Source organism: Arvicola amphibius, chromosome 4 (genome assembly GCF_903992535.2).
Source record: "Arvicola amphibius chromosome 4, mArvAmp1.2, whole genome shotgun sequence".
Classification (NCBI taxonomy): Eukaryota; Metazoa; Chordata; class Mammalia; order Rodentia; family Cricetidae; genus Arvicola; species Arvicola amphibius.
In genome coordinates, this window is record NC_052050.1 from 90,981,510 (window position 1) to 91,001,099 (window position 19,590).

Sequence of the window (19,590 nt, forward strand, 5' to 3'; positions counted from 1 at the left end):
GGCCAGGGATAGGCCAACCTGCAGACACTGTTCACAATTCTGCTTTAAGATGGACAATGACATTTTGTGTTCACCAGGCAGAAGGGTGCTTGTGGTTGGAGCTGAAAGGCGGTAGGCTTCAAGGAACAGCTTCTTTGTATGAGTGTATGAACATGGATAGCCAGAGGTCAAGGGGTATCTACCTTGTTTTGAGACAAGGTGTCCCACTGGCGCTCACTAATTAGGCCCGAATGGCTGGCCAGAGAATCCTAGGGATCTGCCTGTTCCTGTCTACCCAGTACTGGATTACAAGTGCACCCACCGTGCCTTGCTTCTTACCAAGCTCACGATGGCATGGTGACCACTTTACTGACAGACCCATCCCCCCTGCTAACAGGAGTGCTTAAAAAAAACTGTGTGTCTGCATGTGTGTATGTGTACTGTGTGTGTCTGCATGTGTGTATGTATGTGTACCATGTGTGTGTCTGCATGTGTGTATTTGTACCATGTGCATGCAGTGTCCTTGGAGCAGAGAGGGCACTGGATCCCGCAGTTATAGAGGGTTATGAGCCACCATGTGGGTTCTGGGAATTGAACCTGGGTTCTGTGCAAGAGCAGTCAGTGCTTTTAACCACCAAGCCACCTCTCCTTTCTGAACAGAACATTTTAAGGTCAGGAACACAAGAGCTAAGAAATTTTAAGTTGAAAAATACCTTGTTTATAATCCTTGGGACCAGGGAGACCCCAGAAGGCACGCGTGACCAAATATCCGTGGGGCTTTAGCCCCTCTTTTGCTTGAGCTTTTCCAAGTACACTTGCAGGGACTTCTGGATAGAGTCTCGGGAGATGAAGCTGACGAAATACTGGATGTCAGCCTCCCGCTGCTTGATCAGGTTGTCTGCCGTGGCCTTTCGCATCATGCTCTTGGTCAGCTGCCGAGAATGGTCTAAAGAAAATGGGGCTACTTCAGGGAATGTGGGGCCGTTCCTGCTGTTCTACACTTTCTGCAGGTGTAGAAACACAGGCTCTCAGAACGTCACAAAGAAAGCTGGGTGTCAGCATTTGGGAAGCTACAGCAGGATGGGGAGTTCAAGGTCAGCTGAAATGAGCACCTTGTCAAAATGAACAAACGATACAATGTAGAAGCAGACAGGAGGGAACTGTAAGAGTTTGTTATTGCTGCTGCTGAGACAGTCTCTCCAGGGTGGTCTTTAACTTGTAGGTCTTTTTCAGTCCCCTGAGTGTTAGGATTACAGTCACATGCCACTATGCCTGCCTTAAAAAAACAAACAGGTGCGGGGTGGTGGTGGCGCACACCTTTAATCCCAGCACTCGGGAGGCAGAGGCAGACGGATCTCTGTGAGTTCGAGGCCAGCCTGGTCTACAAGAGCTAGTTCCAGGACAGGCTCCAAAGCCACAGAGAAACTCTGTCTCGAAAAACCAAAAAAAAAAAAAAAAAAAACAAAACAAAACAAAAAAAAAAAAAACAAAAAAAACAAAAACAAAAAAACAAAACAGGTACGACCTTAAAGATTTATTAATTATGTATACAGTGTTCTGCCTGCATATATGCCTTGTAGGCCAGAAGAGGGCGCCAGATCTCATTATGAGCCACCATGTGGTTGCTGAGAATTGAACTCAGGACCTCTGGAAGAGCAGTCAGTGCTCTTAACCTCTGAGCCATCTCTCCCAGTCCAAAAATCTTTTTACCGTCATTTTTAGGGCTGGGTACACAGGTCAGTGTTCCATCTCCTGATGCCCTGAGTTCCATCCCCAGCACCTCAAATAACCAACGCACCATTTTTGTTGAATTGTATTATTGGCCACATTTCTGTATCAGTAGATACTTGCTTGTGCATGTAGAGACTGGCTACTTGGCTCCATAAGAGAAGAGGACTCCAAGGAGGTCCACCCAGATGGCTCTTTTTAGGGAAATTCAAAAGAATACTTTGTAACATTTGGGATAGACATGACATTGAAGTTTTAGGGTCATTACTGGTGGTACATGCCTATATATCAACATGGAGAAGTGGAGGCAGAGGGATTCCAAATTTGAAGACATGGGTTAAGTAGGTTGCTTCAGGGAAATCTTAGCTACACAGTGAGACCCTGTCTTAAAAAAGTCAAACACCGCCGGGCGATGGTGGCGCACGCCTTTAATCCCAGCACTCGGGAGGCAGAGGCAGGCGGATCTCTGAGTTCGAGACCAGCCTGGTCTACAGAACTAGTTCCAGGACAGGCTCCAAAGCCACAGAGAAACCCTGTCTCGAAAAACAAAACAAAACAAAACAAAAAAAAAGTCAAACACCAAACTCTTGGTGTCCCTGCAGCTTCACAGGGTGCAGCTGTGTTCCTGATAGCTTTCTCCTTCTCTAAGAGCCTGTGTGTGTTCCTGATGGCTTCCCCCTTCTCTAAGAGCCTGTGTGTGTTCCTGATGGCTTCCGCCTTCTCTAAGAGCCCTGCTCCACAGCAGCAGGGAAGCAGATAAACAGCCTACATTCACAGAACCCGACTTGCCCCAGAGCTGCCCACTGCTTGCTTCTCACCTGGAATGGCCAACCACTGGGCCATCACTGAGCGAGTCTTGCTGAATACCTGGTCCTCAGGCACCACCTCGTCCACCACACCCACCTTGAGGGCCTCTGCTGGCGGGAAGAGCGTCCCCAGCTGAAGGGCACGCTCTGCTGCTCGGTGCCCAATGGTGTTCACAAAGTTGTCTTTGAACCTGGAATGAAGACATCCTTCACCTCTGTGCTGGAGGGGGGAGGGGGATTTATATATATGTTGTCAAGTATGAGTGCAGTCCCTTGTCTTACCAGAAGGGGGCAACAATGCCCAGCAGGGTCTCATTTAATCCTATGGTGTACTTGGGGTTGTCAGCCATAATTCTGTAGTCACAGGTAAGGGCTATGAGGCAGCCTCCAGCTGGAGAGGCACCCTGTACAGAGAAGCAGAGCCTTGGTCTGTAGGTGTTCCCCCAGTTCCTAGTAATATTCCCTAAACAGGGCTGAGGGTGGGCATGAGCTCTTGGCACTGCACCGATCTGGGCCAAGTCTGCCAGATAAATATGTAAACTGAGACTGGCCACCCAGGGACCAGCAGCGGAGATCTTAAGAGGCCTAAGTTTCACCCATGGACTCAAAGGCCTTGACATGTGGCTCTTTAGCTTGTAGGGGACCAAAAAAATGACTCTTAAGGACAGCAAGTTGCCTCTCCCTTTCTAGCTTTTATCTGATGCTAATGTTCAAAACGAGTATTTAGACAGTGCTGTCAGACCATGAAGCTGTTCCTGGCGGTCAGTCCTACCAGGATGCCTGGGAACCCCAAATGAAGTGTGTGCAATGCATGCACCCTAGTGTCTCATGCTGAGACAGGTCATCAGAGTCTCTCCCCCGGGTTTATGTATCGCTGACCTTCTCTTCAATCCTCCCTTTTTGTTCCTGTAGCTCTGATCCTTAGAGCTTTCCCCTCAGAGAACCCTGCTTTTTTTTTTCCCATTTCTTTTTGTGTTATTTTTTCTCCCCAAAACAGGGTTTCCTGTGTAGTCCTGGCTGTCCTGGAACTAACTCTGTAGACCAGGTTGGCCTCTGTTCTGGGATTAAAGGTGTGCACCACCACCACCCCACAAAAACCCTGTTTTTATTAAGTTGAACCCCAATCCTTTCTCTACTGCTCTGTCTTTCCAAGGTCAGGTCAGGTCAGAATATCACTTCCGAAGTGTTGATCTGTTCAGGGCTCATTCCAGCCCACCAGGCCCTGGTCCCACCCAAGTGGCTTTTTTTTTTTTGCTAGGTCTGTCTGGCCCAGGAAGGTCAGTGCCTGAGTGTCCCAGGGGGTGGGTAGGGGCACTCACATTGATGGCGGACATTATGATCAGCTTGGACAAGTAGAGCCTCAGCCACAGCTCCTGTACAGCCTTCCAGTACTCAGCATAGTGTGCTGGGTTTCGGCCGTACATCTCCGTCAAGTCTAGGCCAGCTGAGAAAACACCAGGGCAGTCCTGCCAGGAGAAGCGAGGATCATGTTCGACCAGTAAGAAGCCACTTCCAAGGAATCAGAATGGAGAGTGTCAAGGACATGGCCTTGACCCTCCCCTGGACTGACTCTACTTTCTGGAAGCTTCAAACTGGAAAGGACAGAACAGGTTAAGGGGGGTACTGCTCAGAGACACACATGTACCAGGCTGGCCGACACCAAGCACACCTCTCTGTGCTCAGTGCCGTCATTCAGCCACGTGTTCCCATCTACGTCCCAAGGCCAGGCAAGGGCAGTGCTGGGGCAAAAGGATCTGAGGAACTGCATAGCCACACATGTGGGTCCTCAGTTTGATGTCTCAGGTCTGACGTAGCCACCAGAGCAGGCGTGAGGAGAACACAGGTAGAGGAGGAGCCAGTGGGGTACAGGAGAGCATTAGGGACAGAGCCTTGTCAGGGTCAGCACCAAATCCTGGGAAATAGCTCAGAAGCTTCCAGGTGAAGAAATGCACTTGAGGATTTCCCCTATGCATGGGTTCGTCGCCAGGGCTGAGTTCATGGGTGGGAGAAGTGGTGCAGGGCAACACCTGCTCCAGGAAGACCAACAGCACCCCTGTCAGGACCTGAGGGAGTGGACACAGACATCCGCCCTCGTGATCTTGGGGTCAGTGCAGCTGAGTCCTTTTTTCTTGGACATGAACTGATGCACAACACTTGTGTTCTTATAAAATGCATCCCTCTTCCATAATGGAACAGAGGCAACTATGCTAGATTTAGATGTTACCCCGACCCCAGGGTCTCTGTGTAACTCTGACTGTCCTGGAACTATGTAGACCAGGCTGGCCTCGAACTCAGAGATCTGCCCGCCTCTGCCTCCCAAGTGCTGGGATTAAAGGAGTGCGCCACCATGCAGGTCAATTCAGATACTTCTAATGAGACTGGGTACGATGGACCTGTGGGTCATCTTCACATTGGGTAGAGGATGACAGAAGGGGCCAGGCTGAGAGGACAACAGTCACGTGGAATAACAACAGGAGCAACAAAACATTTGGTCTTGGTGGTGAATGTAATCCCAGCACTTGGAAAGCATCGGGAGATTTAGGTGTTTCTTTATTCTTAAACTGGGATTAAAGGCACCACTGTCTGGCAAATTTTTATTTATTTTATGTGACTGTTTTGGTGTTGAATCCCCTGGGACGGTAGTTACAGATGGTTGTAAGTCACCTTGTGGGTGCTAGGCACTGAACCCAGGTCCTCTGTAAGAGCAGCCACTGAGCCATCTCTCTTAGCCCCAGCGGCAGATTTTGTGTGAAGGAAGATAAAGCAGTACGACTGGTCATCCCAAACAGATCTGAACAGGCAGCCCATTTCTGTGATCTGGGAAGACAACCCAATTGTTAGGTGAAGAGCGGCTTTCTAGTCACATTCCAGTTCTTACCTCTAGCATCTGTGAGTGTGGCCTGTGCAGGAAGAGTCTAATACTTATTCCTATGAATAGCAATATAAGCTTTTGACTTTTTTCTCCTTCATTCCTCCCCCTGGCATCATCAGTAGCAGAAGCAGCAGTAGGAAGCAGCTGAACCCTTTATCCCCCATTAGCTGGAAATCCAGCCCCCTTGCAATGAATTATAAGAAGACCCGAGCTATATTAATTTGCGGTCGAGGAAGTGTTTATGTTCTTTTTCACAGAAAGAGAAAAGCCGGATGAGATGACTGCGTCTACAGTAGAGGAGTGGCAGACCTGATGACGTCATAGCTGCAGACGCCCCACAGAGAAGCTGGAGAAGAGTCCCTGGTGCAGTCTTCCCCACCCGCAGAGAGGAGCGCCTGATGGCTCTACACTGCAGGGTGCCATGCTGCACTGAGGGGCAGATGCTGAGCTGCTTGAGACACTTGGGACACACACAGACCCAGAGGCCCTGCTGAGATGACCTGACTGTGATGACTACAATTTCCTGCAGTTTGAATCCTGTTTGCTTTGGAGCTGAGATGCAGACTGAATATCTGACTGTTTTAATCTCTGGGACACAGGGAAAGAAAGACTCAAAATAAGAAATGACTGAAACCCCTCTTCACTTAAGAAGGGGACAGCCTAAGGGTGTAACTGCTATTCAGAGACTGGAATTGGTATTTGATAACAGCAATGTCATTGTACTATTACCAGTATTGACCTGATATTTGTAACAGCATATAAGATGTTGAAAAAAGTTGGTATTGACCAATAATGTCGAGAATTATGGTACTGACCTAAAGATATTTGGAAAAGTTGGTATTGATCAACAACGCTAAGAATTATGATATTGAGCTGTCAACTGCTAAGAAAAGTTTGACACACCCTGTAAATGTTGGGAGTTAATGCATATGTTAAAAAATTTTAGATTTTGATACAATGTAAAAAATTTAAGAGGTGCTCTAAACTAGGTGAAAAAGCATTCTCAACCCAGGTGATTCTCTTCTCTTTAAATAGGAGACTATAGTCTTTGGGAGCATGATTATTCATAAAGCATTATAATTTATCCTGACAAGAGGGTATGGCTCCACAACACAGAGCCCAAAAGTATCTCTCTCCACTAATCCTTTTCCTTACAGAGATCAGCAGTCAATGATGGGTTTAAAGCTGCTTCTTCCCAGATGCCTAAGACAGGAGCTTGCATATATAAATGCCTGTTCCAAAGACAGGAAAATCTGGGTAATTGAAGAGGTCTTTGCCCAAGCCAGGCATGACCATTCTGTCCTGTTGCAGAAGCACAGGCTTTATTAAAATTAATAAGACAGAGTGGATTGTGGGCCCATATTTCTACGTGGTATGGCAGCCAGGCTCTAAAGCCATAGGCCCCACCTGAGGTGGTCACATAGCCTTCCAGACAGGCTGTCTCTGCCCTAACAAAGGGTCAGGATGTTGTTTTGCTCCTTTCTTTGTAATTTGGAGGATGCCTGATAGAGATGCTGATTCAAGCCTATGTGCCAGCTAGCATACACAGCAGACAGGTAGATGTGTACATGACAAAATGCCATTTACCTGGTTACCTAGGAGACAGAATGCTAATGTATTAACCCCTCAGTTAAGTTTCAGTATAAAGATTTTTTGGAGAAAAAACGAGAGGAATTCTTTAGGATGTGAACTCAGGACTTCATGAGGGATCACTGAGAATCTCCCTTCCGATAAAGCCATGTGAGTTGTGTCTTTATTCCTGTGCCTCCATGCCAGTCCAGAGAGAAATAGTTTATGTTGGGTTTGGCTGAGAGAAATAATTGAGGGTCTGGGCTAGCACCGGACCCCACAAAGACCTAGTTCCTCCTTTCATTTAGCTGCTCTTTCATCTATCCTGGGCGCAATTAACTTTATTACTACTTCCATTAGTATGAAACCGCCAGCCATAACACAGTATCAAACCCCCTTACTCATGTGATCTGTCCTAATTACAGCAGCTCTTTCCTCTTTCCCTCCTGGTCCTTGCTGCAGGAATTTCTGTACTCTTAATTGCCAGAAACTTAAACACAACCTTCTTCGATCCTGTTGAAGGAAGAGACCCAATTTTCTAGCAACACCTTTTCTCATTTTTAGCCAATCAGAAGTTTATATTTTCATCCTTCCAGATTTCAGAATTATTTCCCCACATCATTACTTATTATTCAGGCATAAAAGAACCATTTGGATATATAGAACACTTTGAGCTATGACATCTATTGATTTTTTATTATTTATCTTATGAGCTCATCATGTATTCCCAGTAGGCCTTGTCACAGACACTCGCCACAGTTATTGCTACTCCAGCTAGAGCTTCTGCTGACTTGCTACACTTCACAGAGGAAACATTACTGCTACACCAAGAGCCCTAGGTTTCGTTTTCCTATTCCTATTTCCTGTGGTAATTTGAATGTAACTGGTTCCTATAATCTCATAGGAAGTGGCACTATTAGGAGGTGTGGCTTTGTTGCAGTAGGCATGGCCTTGTTGGAGGAAGCACATCACTGTGGAGGTGGGCTTTAAAGTCTCCTATATGCTCAAGCCACACTTAGTGCCTCAGACTACTTCCTGTCATCTGCAAGTCAAGATGTAGGACTCTCAGCTCCTTCTTCCAGCACCATGTCTTCCTCCACGCCACCATATCCCAGCATAATAACGGACTGATCCTCTGAAACTGTAAGACACTCAATTAGATGGTTTTCCTTATAGGCGTTTCTGCGGCTGTGCATCTCTTCACAGCAATAGAAGCCTACAACAGGGGCCTCACTGGAAGTATTCCACGCAGCTCTTCACTCGATATTATGCTCACTTCCACTGTCGTCTTCGCTATTATGGCTGGTTTTGTCCACGGATTTCCACATTTTTCAGGGTATAGTAAGAGCTCGTTTCTCGTCACATCTGTAGTAGTGAACATGACATTTTTCCTCACCATTTTCTAGGGCTCTCAGAAATACCGAGACATTGCTGACGCCACATGAAATGCTGTGTCCTCCATTCACGGATGGCTTTTATTATAATCTTTATAATCTGAGAAGCCTTTGCCTCCCAACAAGCGATTCTCCCAGTAGAACAGTCACTGACATTCCAGGGGAACGCCATGTCAGTGCCCCAGTAACTAAAGGGCCTAACCGGTTCCCAAAGCCTCCAATGACCAAGCAAATGACGACAAATGCGTGGGCGGTGACAACAAAAAATGACGTCCCGAAGCGTTCTGAGGCTTGGAGAAGGGCAGAGTCCTGACATGACTGTAATATGCAAGGCTTGGTTCATGTGACGACTTCCTTCTATGATGCCATGGTGGGCTTGTGTGACACCCCTGAGGCCGGGAGGACTGATGCACTGAGTAGGGGGACTTCAAGTGAATTAAGTGGAACAGTTCTTGTATGCGGTCAGTATCCACCTAGGTCACGAGCGAGCAGGCACAAGGTCGGAAAGGCTGGGGCGGGAGACTTCAGTTACAGTAAATGGTTCTGTAATGAAGGCCTTTCTGTACAACAGGGTACAGTGGCCCTGGTATTTCATGCCACCATTGATACATGGTGAGAGTGTTTGCTAAGGCCTAAGGACAGTCCAATAAAACAGTTGAAATGGGATCACATTACTAGGTCAGAGGTCAGATGAAGGGCAGAGAGCGCTCCAGTTAGTGGTACTGGGCTTGGGTGAACTATGTGGTACATGTGTGTTTGGTGGGTCATTATGAGTTACCACATAAAAAAAGGCTAACCAGGCTAAAAACATAGGCTTAAATAAGGGCTACTGCGAATTCTCGGGCGGGCCGTTAACAGGATAAAAATAATGAATGTAATTGTGGCAGTTGAGGACTAATGCTTATCAACGCTAATGGAGCACCACCAATTAGATGCGGTAAAAGGTGGCCTGCAGTGACATCATCTGGGAGACAAACTGCTAAGGCTATGGGCTGAATAAATAAACTAACAGTTGCAATGATAATAAGCACAGGAATTAATGAGACGAGAGTCTGGAGGCCTTTGTCCAGGGAAGTGACCGCTTCCCTGCTTGTCAGCCTGACCCTTTGAGGCTTGATGACTTTTAACTTCCTGCACCTTTACTGCCCATGATGCTAGGACATGCTACTGGCCGGTGGTCTATGCTGGTCTCTGTGTCACTGCGGCATACAGCACAGGGAGACGCCTAGACTTTATGCCTACTTTGAAAGGTAGTGGCACTGTGCTTCCACCTTAAAAAGGGGCTGAGGAAGTGCAACGATGGGACACTTGCCCAATATCCAGATGACCCTGGGTTCAATCTCCAGCATCACCCACTCCCTGCCAAAACAAACAAAAAAAACCCCAAACCCCAAACCATTATTTCCTGGGAGCTGGAGATGCAGCGCAGATGGTGGAGGATCTGCCGAGCGCCCGCCAAGGCCTGGGTTTGGTCCTCGCACCTCACAGGCTGGCGCAGTGGCACTCTGGCCTTGACTGCACAGCAAGCTGGAGGCTAGCCTGGGGTACAGTAACCTAATCCAAACAATGGGAACAAAGTGGCTGAAATGACCTGGCTCCACATCTGACTGCGTCCTGGCACTGAGGAGGGCAGGGGACCGATGCTCGGACTTCCTTGCCCACTGTATGACCTCCTGACTTCAGTGGCACTGATCTCACCAAAGTTCCCGGCATGCGCCAGCGCTTGCAGGCAACGCCCAGGGTCCCCTCCAGAATACAGAGGGCAGAAGAATTTGCCCCCTGATACCTGACCTAAGATGGCCCAAAGGCAAGCGAGCACACACTCTCAAGGCATGTATCCTGCTGGGAGTAGCTCAGGTACCAGCCGCTCGTGAGGGGTAGTGCCCTGGGACTAGATGACCTCAGGTGGCTCCAGGGAGGACAAAGTTCCCACAGAGACTGCTCAGCAGGTCCACAGGGATAGCCCAGGCCTGATGCACACCCCATCCTCTGGGAACCTGCTCCTAGAAGCCCATAATGGTGATCAGGGTTGTTGGGGGCTCCATGCCCTGTAATGGATTGCTCTCTGCCCACAGTCAGGGCTGGGTGTGTGTGTGGCTTGAACAGGCACCTACCGAAGTGAGGATGACACCACGGAACGTCTTGTCATTCTCTAGTTTCTCCAGGCTGATGACAAACTCGGTCAGAAACTCCAAGCTCAGGGAGTTCACTGGGGGGTTCTTGAACTTCATCACTGCAATTTCTAGTTCAAAAAAGAGGGGATCCTTGAAAAGGGCTCAGTCCAGGCCACCTACAGCCATCCCTAGCCCTCAGTCTGTCTAAGGGTTAGAATTACAGAATTTGGGGTTTCAAAAGTTCAGGCAGACTGGGTGGTGGCAGTGCATGCTTTTAATCCCAGCACCCGGGAGGCTAAGGCAGAGACAGGTGGACCTCTATGAGTTAGAGACCAGCCTGGTCTATAGAACAAGTTCCAGAAGAGACAGGACTACACAGAGAACCCCTGTCTCATTTAAAACAAAACAAAACAAAAACCCAAAAGCAACCTCCTCCTAAAACCCCCCAAAAAAACAACCACAAAAAAGTTTAGGCAGGAGCCTGGTATGGTGGTGAGCAGACCTCTGATCCCAGCACTCAGGAGGCAGAGGCGAGCAGAGCTCTGACTTTTGAGGCCAGCCTGAGCTTCAGAACAAGTTCCAAGACACTAGGACTACACAGAGAAACCTGTCTCAAAAAACACACAAACAAAAAGTTCAAGCAGGGGCTAACAAGATGGCTCAACCGATGAAGTATTTGATTTGGGAATTCTGGTTTCCAGTGAGTCCTGTCAGCCCTTGGAGCCTCGATCTTTGCTTCTCAGAGACCTCAAATCCTGCAAATAATCTCACTAAATAATCTAGTCTCCTGGAGGATCAAGGTTAAGAGCTGTCTCGAGGACCTAGGACCGTGTCACTAGCCCTCATGAGAGCAAAGGTTCTGCGGGTCCTGTAGTACTTGGGACATATGGCCAGCCAAGCAGATGTCAACTCTTGGATGACCCATCGCATACTAAGGCAGGTGGAAGGGACATGGAGACAGACACCGAGATCTGGGGGAGTGGCCATTGCACCCTAAAAGGCAGAACTAGGGGAGAGGTGTGCTGCTCCCCTAGCTGGAAGCACAAAGCTAAATTTGCCTAAAATTGCTACTTCCACTGAGGGCGGCTGCAGAGGAGAACATAAGGCCTGCAAAGTTAGGACTACTGAGGCAGGCACAGGTCACTTAGGCCATCAGCACTACTCCAGGATAAAGCGTGATTTAAAACATTTTGTTTGCTGGATGGTGGTAGCGTTCGCCTTTAATCCCAGCACTTGGGAGGCAGAGGCAGGTGGATCTCCGTGAGTTCGAGGTCTACAGAGTGAGTTCCAGGACAGCCAGGGCTACACAGAGAAACCCTGTCTCAAAAAACCAAAACATTTTGCTTTGGTTTTTTTTTTTTTTTTTTTTTTTGGTTTTTCGAGACAGGGTTTCTCTGTGGCTTTGGAGCCTGTCCTGGAACTAGCTCTTGTAGACCAGGCTGGTCTCGAACTCACAGAGATCCGCCTGCCTCTGCCTCCCGAGTGCTGGGATTAAAGGCGTGCGCCACCACCGCCCGGCTTTGCTTTGGTTTTGAGGCTTTGAACTCAATCCTCTCACTCCAGCACTCTGCCTGTTGGCGAGACAGGTGTACGGCAGGACCCGGTCTGACAGCTGCTTCCGACTGGAGCTACAAAGCTCACGTTCAGGAGCCGTACAACCAAGCTAGGTGAGGTGACAGCCAAGATAGTGGCCAACCAGTCCCTGAGAAATTCTGAACTGTAATCCCCCTCACAGAGGCACACAGAGAGACAGAAATAAATTTTTAAATTAAACTAAATGTACAAGAAAGCATTATCTATCTATCTATCCATCCATCCATCCATCCATCCATCCATCCATGGCTACACAGAGAAACCCTGTCTCAAACAAACCAAAAACAAGTGAATGAGTAAATAAAACAGAGAACTGTACAATCTAGTTACCAGAAAAAAAATCAACTCCCCCCTGTTAAAAACCTAAAACCAACTCATATTTTAAGATTACAATTTAGTGTTAAGATGTCCTTGGCTACTGCAGCCCACAGACTACACAGTGGACACTCTTGAAAACTATGATCTTAAATACAGGCTTGATAAAGCCCCAAACCTCAAAAGAAGTGCACAGCCAGGCGCTCGGTGGGACATTCTGGATGCCCCATTTCTGCCTCATTCTGTCTCAGTGTACCTTTAAGGTCTTTTTGTTTTGTTTTGTTTTCGAGACAGGGTTTCTCTGTGTAACAGTCCTGGCTTTCCTGGAACTTGGTTTGTAGACCAGGCTGGCCTTGAACTCACAAGAGATCCACCTGTCTCGGCCTCCTGAGTTTTGGGATTAAAGGCACATGCCACCACTGAACAGCTCAGATTCCTTCTTTCAAATTCATCCAACCCAGAGGCAGGAGACAAGTTCTGTGGCACTTCAGAACTTCAGGCCTCCCTAGGTAAGAGCTTCAGGAGAGGAATCACTGAGATTCACCTGAACACAAACCTTGGGTCCCAGGCAGATGGACTAGTCTACATGACAGGCACCAGAAAGTAGCTAGTAGTCCCATCTGCTGCACTGGTTTGACAATAACAAGCCAGTTTTGATTGAATCAACATTCTCCACACAATCTTAACTTTTTTTTTTAAATTTTAAGACAGGGTCTCATTATATAGTCTTGGCTAGCCTGGAACTCATTATATAGACCAAGCTGGCCTCCAACTCATAGAGATCCACACATGCCTTTAATCCCAGCACTCGGGAGGCAGAGGCAGGCAGATCTCTGTGAGTTCTAGGCCAGCCTGGTCTACAAGAGCTAGTTCCAGGATAGTCCCCAAAGCTACAGAAAAACCCTGCCTTTAAAAAGAAAGAAGGGCTGGAGAGATGGCTCAGTGGTTAAGAGTGCCGCCTGCTCTTCCAAAGGTCCTGAGTTCAATTCCCAGCAACCACATGGTGGCTCACAACCATCTGTAGGCTGGGCGGTGGTGGCGCACGCCCTTAATCCCAGCACTCGGGAGGCAGAGGCAGGCGGATCTCTGAGTTCGAGGCCAGCCTGGTCTACAAGAGCTAGTTCCAGGACAGGCTCTAGAAACTACAGGGAAACCCTGTCTCAAAAAACCAAAAACCAAAAACCAAACAAACAAAAAAACCCCAACCATCTGTAATGAGATCTTGTGCCCTCTTCTGGCCTGCAGGCAGAGCACTGAGAATATTGTATACATAATAAATAAAGAAATCAAAAAAAAAAAAAAAAAAAAAAAAGGAAGGAAGGAAGGAAGGAAGGAAAAGATTCACCTGCCTCTGCCTCACAAATACTAGGATTAAAGTTGTGTGCCACCACTGCCTGGTCTGAAATTTTAACTTTTAAAAGAGGCAGGCAGACAGATCTGTTTTTACCTCAGTCAGGGCTATATAGTGAGGACCTGCCCCCAAAACAAAACAACAAACCCCTCCCAAACAAACCCCAAAATAGGGGATCTGCTTTCATTTTCTATACAGAAAACAGAAAAACAAAATATAAAAAAACATAGCCATGTAGCCGGGTAGTGGTGGTGCACTCCCAATCATACATGTGCACCCTCATTCACACACACCATACATATATGTAAAAGAAATGGAATAAAAGGATTTGTCCACAAGTCAAAGGACACCACAGGGTGAGGTAGCACCAAAGCCAGAAGACGCAGGGGAGACTCCCGCCTGGAGCTTCAGAGGATCACAGTCCTTCCCGCCCCTGGTTTTGGACTTCTGCTCTTTAGAAATGTGGCCGTCACCTATCTCATCAGCTCAGTTGCCGTATTCTGTGTCCAGTCGGACTGCCATTATCAGAAACCTACCCTTTCAGACAGAAGCCAAGCAGTCCTGCCCTGGGGCCCTGAATGTCCCGTTCTTTCCAGTATCTGCACCAGATGGCTATCTGATTTTGAAGGCTGAAGATGGATGCTGTTCTGGCAAGAAACCTACTTTAGTTAGAAGGAAAGGGTTCCCTTGGTATGGCTGCACCCTGAGCAGACTGCCCTAGCCTCGAGTCTCAAGGATGCCAAGGAGTTGGCAGTGCAGCTGGCTCTGTGCCATGACTGTGACATCTGAAAGAGGACAGTGGGAAGAGTTCTACTGATTGTCCTTCCATTTTCTCTGATTTGAATTTATCCCTCTGTGCAATTCCTCTTGTTCTTCTGCAAGCCAAGTCCTCAGAGGAAGAGGGAACATCTCAGAACCAGGTTGACAAGGGCTTCTAGTGGGGCTTAGCTCACGCTTCTGGAGCGGTTTCAGCGAATGCTACCTGCAGTGCCCTCTGCTATCCTTGGTTCCCAGTGTGTTCTGTTAGCAGCATGAAGAAAAAAAACACTGTCCTATCTCCAGGGGCATTGCAGCCACTAACTACTTGCCTACAGAATTTGCAGAATAATCAAGAGGCATTTCCAGCTGAGGACCTGAGTGTCCAGGTGTCAATGAAGACCCTTTTCTGAGAATGAGGGCAGTCTTGGTGTCAAGTGGGTTCTTTTAAGACCTTTGATTTAAGTGGAAGAGGTAACTTTGACCCAGTTACAGGCTTATATAAAACGAACACCTCAGACTTAGTTGGGAGGAACATATCTGAAAAGCCCGGTATGGCAGTGGGCACTAGGGGAAAGGTAACAAGGCAAAAGGTGAAGACTAGCTAAGGGAGAGAATTTGAACTTAGTCACCAAGCTCCTGGAGCAGGGTGAGTATTAGATAGAATCTTCGTGAACGATGAGTTCAGCAGACTCTACAATGAAACATAACTGCCCCTGAGTTCTGATTGGCACAACTGATTTGAGAAGCATGCTAATTAGAAGTGCCTGCCAGGCAACACTGGAGAAATGTGAAACAGATCAGAGTCCACTTTCACAGGAGTGAACCTTTGCCAAACAGACCCTGCATCAGCTCTGGAAGAAACTACTTTCTGTGCCAGCGAAGTTCACACCTAGAATGTTTCTGTACTGGCGGCTTACAAGTGTAACAAGAGGGGCTAGATGGATGGCTTAGTGGTTAGTCTGGGCATTGAACCCCAGCACTAGGAAGGCAGAGGCAGGTGGATCTCTGTGAGTTTGAGGCCAGCCTGGTCTGCAGAGCAAGTTCCAGGACAGCCAGGGCTACACAAAGAAATCCTACAGAGAGACCTTTTCTTTTTTTTCTTTCTTTCTTTCTTTTTTCTTTTTTTTTGGTTTTTCGAGACAGGGTTTCCCTGTAGTTTCTAGAGCCTGTCCTGGAACTAGCTCTTGTAGACCAGGCTGGCCTCGAACTCAGAGATCCGCCTGCCTCTGCCTCCTGAGTGCTGGGATTAAAGGAATGTGCCACCACCGCCCGGCCGAGACCTTTTCTTGAAACACCCCCTACCCTGCAAAAAAATTAATATTGGCTGCTTTTCTAGAGGACCTGGGTTTGATTCTCAGCAGCCACCTGGCAGCTCACAACTGTTTCTAACTTCAGTTCCGGGGGATTTAACAGCCTTTTTGGCTTCCACAGTACTGTGAAAGTACATGCAGGTTTAAAAAAGAAAGAGAGAGAGAGAGAGAGAGAGAGAGAGAGAGAGAGAGAGAGAGAGAGAGAGAGAGAGAGAGAGAGGAAAGGAAAAGAAAAGAAGCCTATATACCTAAAATAAATTGTTAAAAAAAATGTGCAAACACTTGCGATCCCAGAGCTTGGGAGGCAGAGGCAGATGGGTTAGGTTCAAGGTCGGTCTCAGTGACACAGTTACACAATGAGTTCCGGGCCAGGGTGGAATAAATGAAATCCATCTTAAACAAGAAAAAAAAAACCCATAAACTAAAGGGATATATGGGCTTTTCTATTTTGCCTTTGAACTGGAGGTAATACTCTATTTTTAAAACCAAAATAAATAAAATAAAACCATTACTATTTTACCTTTTCTACAAGAGATATATACAGACACATACACATATATGCGCACACACACATACACACATACATATGCTACTCACATATGCTAAAATTATGATAAAATACATGTTATTAAGCCCAACTGTCTAGTCACCTTTAAGTGTATAATCCAGTGGCTTTAGCATGGTATAGTTGTTACTCTACCCATTCTGATATTTCTATTTATTTATTTATTTTTGTGGTACTGTTATTACACCTAAGGCCTGGCAAATGCTAGGGAAATGTTCTACCATCAAGGCACTTCTCCAGCCCTCTAATATTTTAAAATGTGTGTTTCTGTGGTATCCGAGAGACGTGAAAATCTATCTGCACCTACTACTGCTAGACTCCTCAGGTTGAGCCCCAGCCCCTCCTCACTCCATGCCAGCAGCACTAGCACACGGGAACCCAGACCTTGGCCTGAGAGTCTCCGTGGGATGCTTCCTTCCTCTACAGATGTCAACACTTAGTGTTGAGAGGCCAGGGTCAGGGGTAGCATGGGATCCTAAGCTCTGTGCCCAGCTGTGTTTGGTTTCCTAAGCTTTTCTTCCAGAAACTCATTATCTAGCTGTCCCAGGAAAATCCCACTCTTTCCTCCCTGCATCCTTAGAGTAGCATTTCGTTTGTATTTTAATAAATAAAGCTTGCCTGAGGATCAGAAAAGTAAAACAGCCACACTGGCCAGCCTTACAGACCAGGCAGCAATGACACACACTGCTAATCCAAAGTAGCCACACTAGTTTGCCATAAAAACTGGGTGGTAGTGGTGAGCGCCCTTAATCCCAGCCCTTGAGAGGATTATAAGAGGGGAAGAGACAGCTCAGTCTCCTTCTGAGATTCCAGGAGGCAGGATCACCATTTTCAGACTGAGGTTGAGGTAAGAGCCAGTGGCTGGCTGCTTTGCTTTTCTGGTCTTCAGGCTGAACCCCAATGTTTCTGGTTTTTTTTTTATTGATTGTGCTTCACATCCTCACTAAAAAACAAAACAAACCACAGGAAAATAGGCCCTACATGTAGCCCAGGCTGACCTCAACTTCACCATCCTCCTGCTTCAGCCTTCTGAAGGGCTTCCTAGGCGCTCTGACGGGATGGGGGCGGGGAGTGACCCTACTTACAGCTTCCAACTTTAACTAGGAAAATAGTTGCTGGGTGGGGTCTGTGCCATGAGCCAGTGTTTGGAAAATATTCCAGTCATTTTCATGTTGGTTTTTTTTTTTTTTTTTTTTGAAAGAAAGCCAGGAGTGGAGGCACACTGGTACATTTTTCTTTTCTTCTTCTTTATAATTTTTTTCACTTTATGCGCATTGGTGGGAAGCTAACAGATCCCTTACAACTAAAGTAACAGACAGTTGTGAGCTGCTCTGTGGGTGCTGGGAATTGAACCCAGGATCTCTTAACTGCTGAGCCATTATCTCTCCAGGCGGCCACATGTAGGATTTTTGAGACACTTAGCTTCAGCTGGATTTACAAGTGTTGAGCCACAAAGCAGGCTATAAACGGTTTTGTTTGTTTTTAAATAATTAATTTTATTTTATGTGCATTTGGTGTGAAGGTGTCAGATCCCAAGGAACTGGACTTACAGACAGTTGTGAGCTACCATGTGGGTGTTGGGAATTGAACCTGGGTCCTCTGGAAGAGTAACCAGTGCTCTTAACCATTGAACCATTTCTCCATTGAGCCATTTCTCCAGCCCCCTACAACTGTTTTTAACTAATAGTTTAGGTAACAGACCATAACTTTAAAAACTTTAACCAAAACTTTAAAAGCTAAGCCGGGCAGTGGTGGCTCACGCCTTTAATCCCAGCACTTGTGAGGCAGAGGCAGGCGGATCTCTGTGAGTTCGAGGCCAGTCTAGTTTACAAGAGCTAGTTCCAGGACAGGCTCCAAAGCTACATAGAAACCCTGTCTCAAAATAAAACAAAAACTTTAAAAGTTCACACGTTTTGTCATTCAAACCACCCCGTGTGTCATTAAGTTTTAAACAGAAAATGAGTTGACTTGAGTTTTCTTTCTCACTTCTTTTGGAAATTCAAAGTGCTCAACATCTGACTTCACACCGAAGTGTAGCCTTGGGGCTTCGGTGCGGGAGGACGCGCGGTCCCCACCCCCGTCACTCACCTGCCTTGTCCTCCGTCTCCACCAGCACCCGCTTGTTAGCGAAGCGCCGCGCGCCGTCCAAGGCCTCCCTGCGCCCGAGGCGGGATCCTGCGGACAGCCCGGAGCACCGTTAGCAAGCTCGCCCGACTCTCGCCACCGCCGCCCATGAACCCAGCCCGCTCCGGGGCCGTGCACCGGCTCCCCCTCCCTGACCACGCACCGGCGTGCAGCAGAACGCGACCCGCAGCAGCCAGCGCCATCTTGGCTGTCGGCGGGGACCCAGCGTCGCCGCCAGCAACCGGGCGCTGCAGACTCCTCCTCTCGGACCGGCCCTCCTCCTCCCTCCCACAAGGTCAGGGGCAGCCAGGCACTCAGCAGCCTCATGACTGGGCGAGGCCCGCCTCCAGAGTCAGTAACTTGTTCTGGGTGAGCTCACACCCCCAGAGCAGCTGGCAACACTAGGTAATGAATGAGCTCCTGTCAAGGGTCGGCCACCCACAGGGAGATTCGGGAGCATTTACAAAAGGTTCCTGCCAGCTGGAGAGAAGGGGGCCAGATCTCACCCAGGCAATACATTAACGCAGATCAGAGGAGCTGGGATTAGGAACATAAACTAAGGCTGGCAGAATGGTTGCAGGTGGTGAACAGATTTGCCTCGCTAACACGGAGGGCTGTCACCGTGGGCTTAAAACACACAAGTGTATGTTTCTGGGCCAGGTGGTGTGGCTCAAGCCATTAACCCCAGAAGGAGGACCTCTGTGAGCCAGTCTGGTCTACAGAGCAAGTTCCAAGACCTCCAACTTTATTTTTGTGTCAATACTGAAAGTCCACAAATAAAAGCAGCCACCTGTATGGCATATGCACTGAGGGCAACCTCAATGTTTACTGTTTTAAACGTTTCTAAGTCTTCCTTCTGGCATAGACTTTTCTGTGGTGTGGGGGATGGATAATCGGAAACTCAGGGCCAGTAGGGGACAGGAAATTATTTCCTTATCTTTAAAACACAGCAGCAGCCTCAGGCAGAATCAGCTTCTCATCCACTGTATTGATCTCACTCCAAACACACACCTGAGTCCCCCTGGCTGAGAGCTTTTAGAAATGCCACTTTGGGAATTAAGCCTAAAGTGAGTTCTTAGTTGGGCGGACACAAATCTCGACTGTTCTGGAC

At 47.7% G+C, this 19,590-nt stretch overlaps 1 protein-coding gene across 1 annotated transcript; it reads right to left on the reverse strand.

The window, feature by feature from the left end:
* Positions 1-674: 674 nt before the first annotated feature.
* Eci1 (enoyl-CoA delta isomerase 1) lies at positions 675-18,758 on the reverse strand. The gene is made up of 7 exons (XM_038328517.1): positions 18,643-18,758; positions 18,444-18,530; positions 10,463-10,590; positions 3,833-3,979; positions 2,796-2,917; positions 2,526-2,704; positions 675-925 (listed from the first exon to the last, which is right to left on the reverse strand). Exons 1-7 carry the CDS (start codon positions 18,680-18,682, stop codon positions 759-761), a joined length of 870 nt encoding a protein of 289 aa, XP_038184445.1. The 5' UTR covers positions 18,683-18,758; the 3' UTR covers positions 675-758.
* Positions 18,759-19,590: the final 832 nt, after the last annotated feature.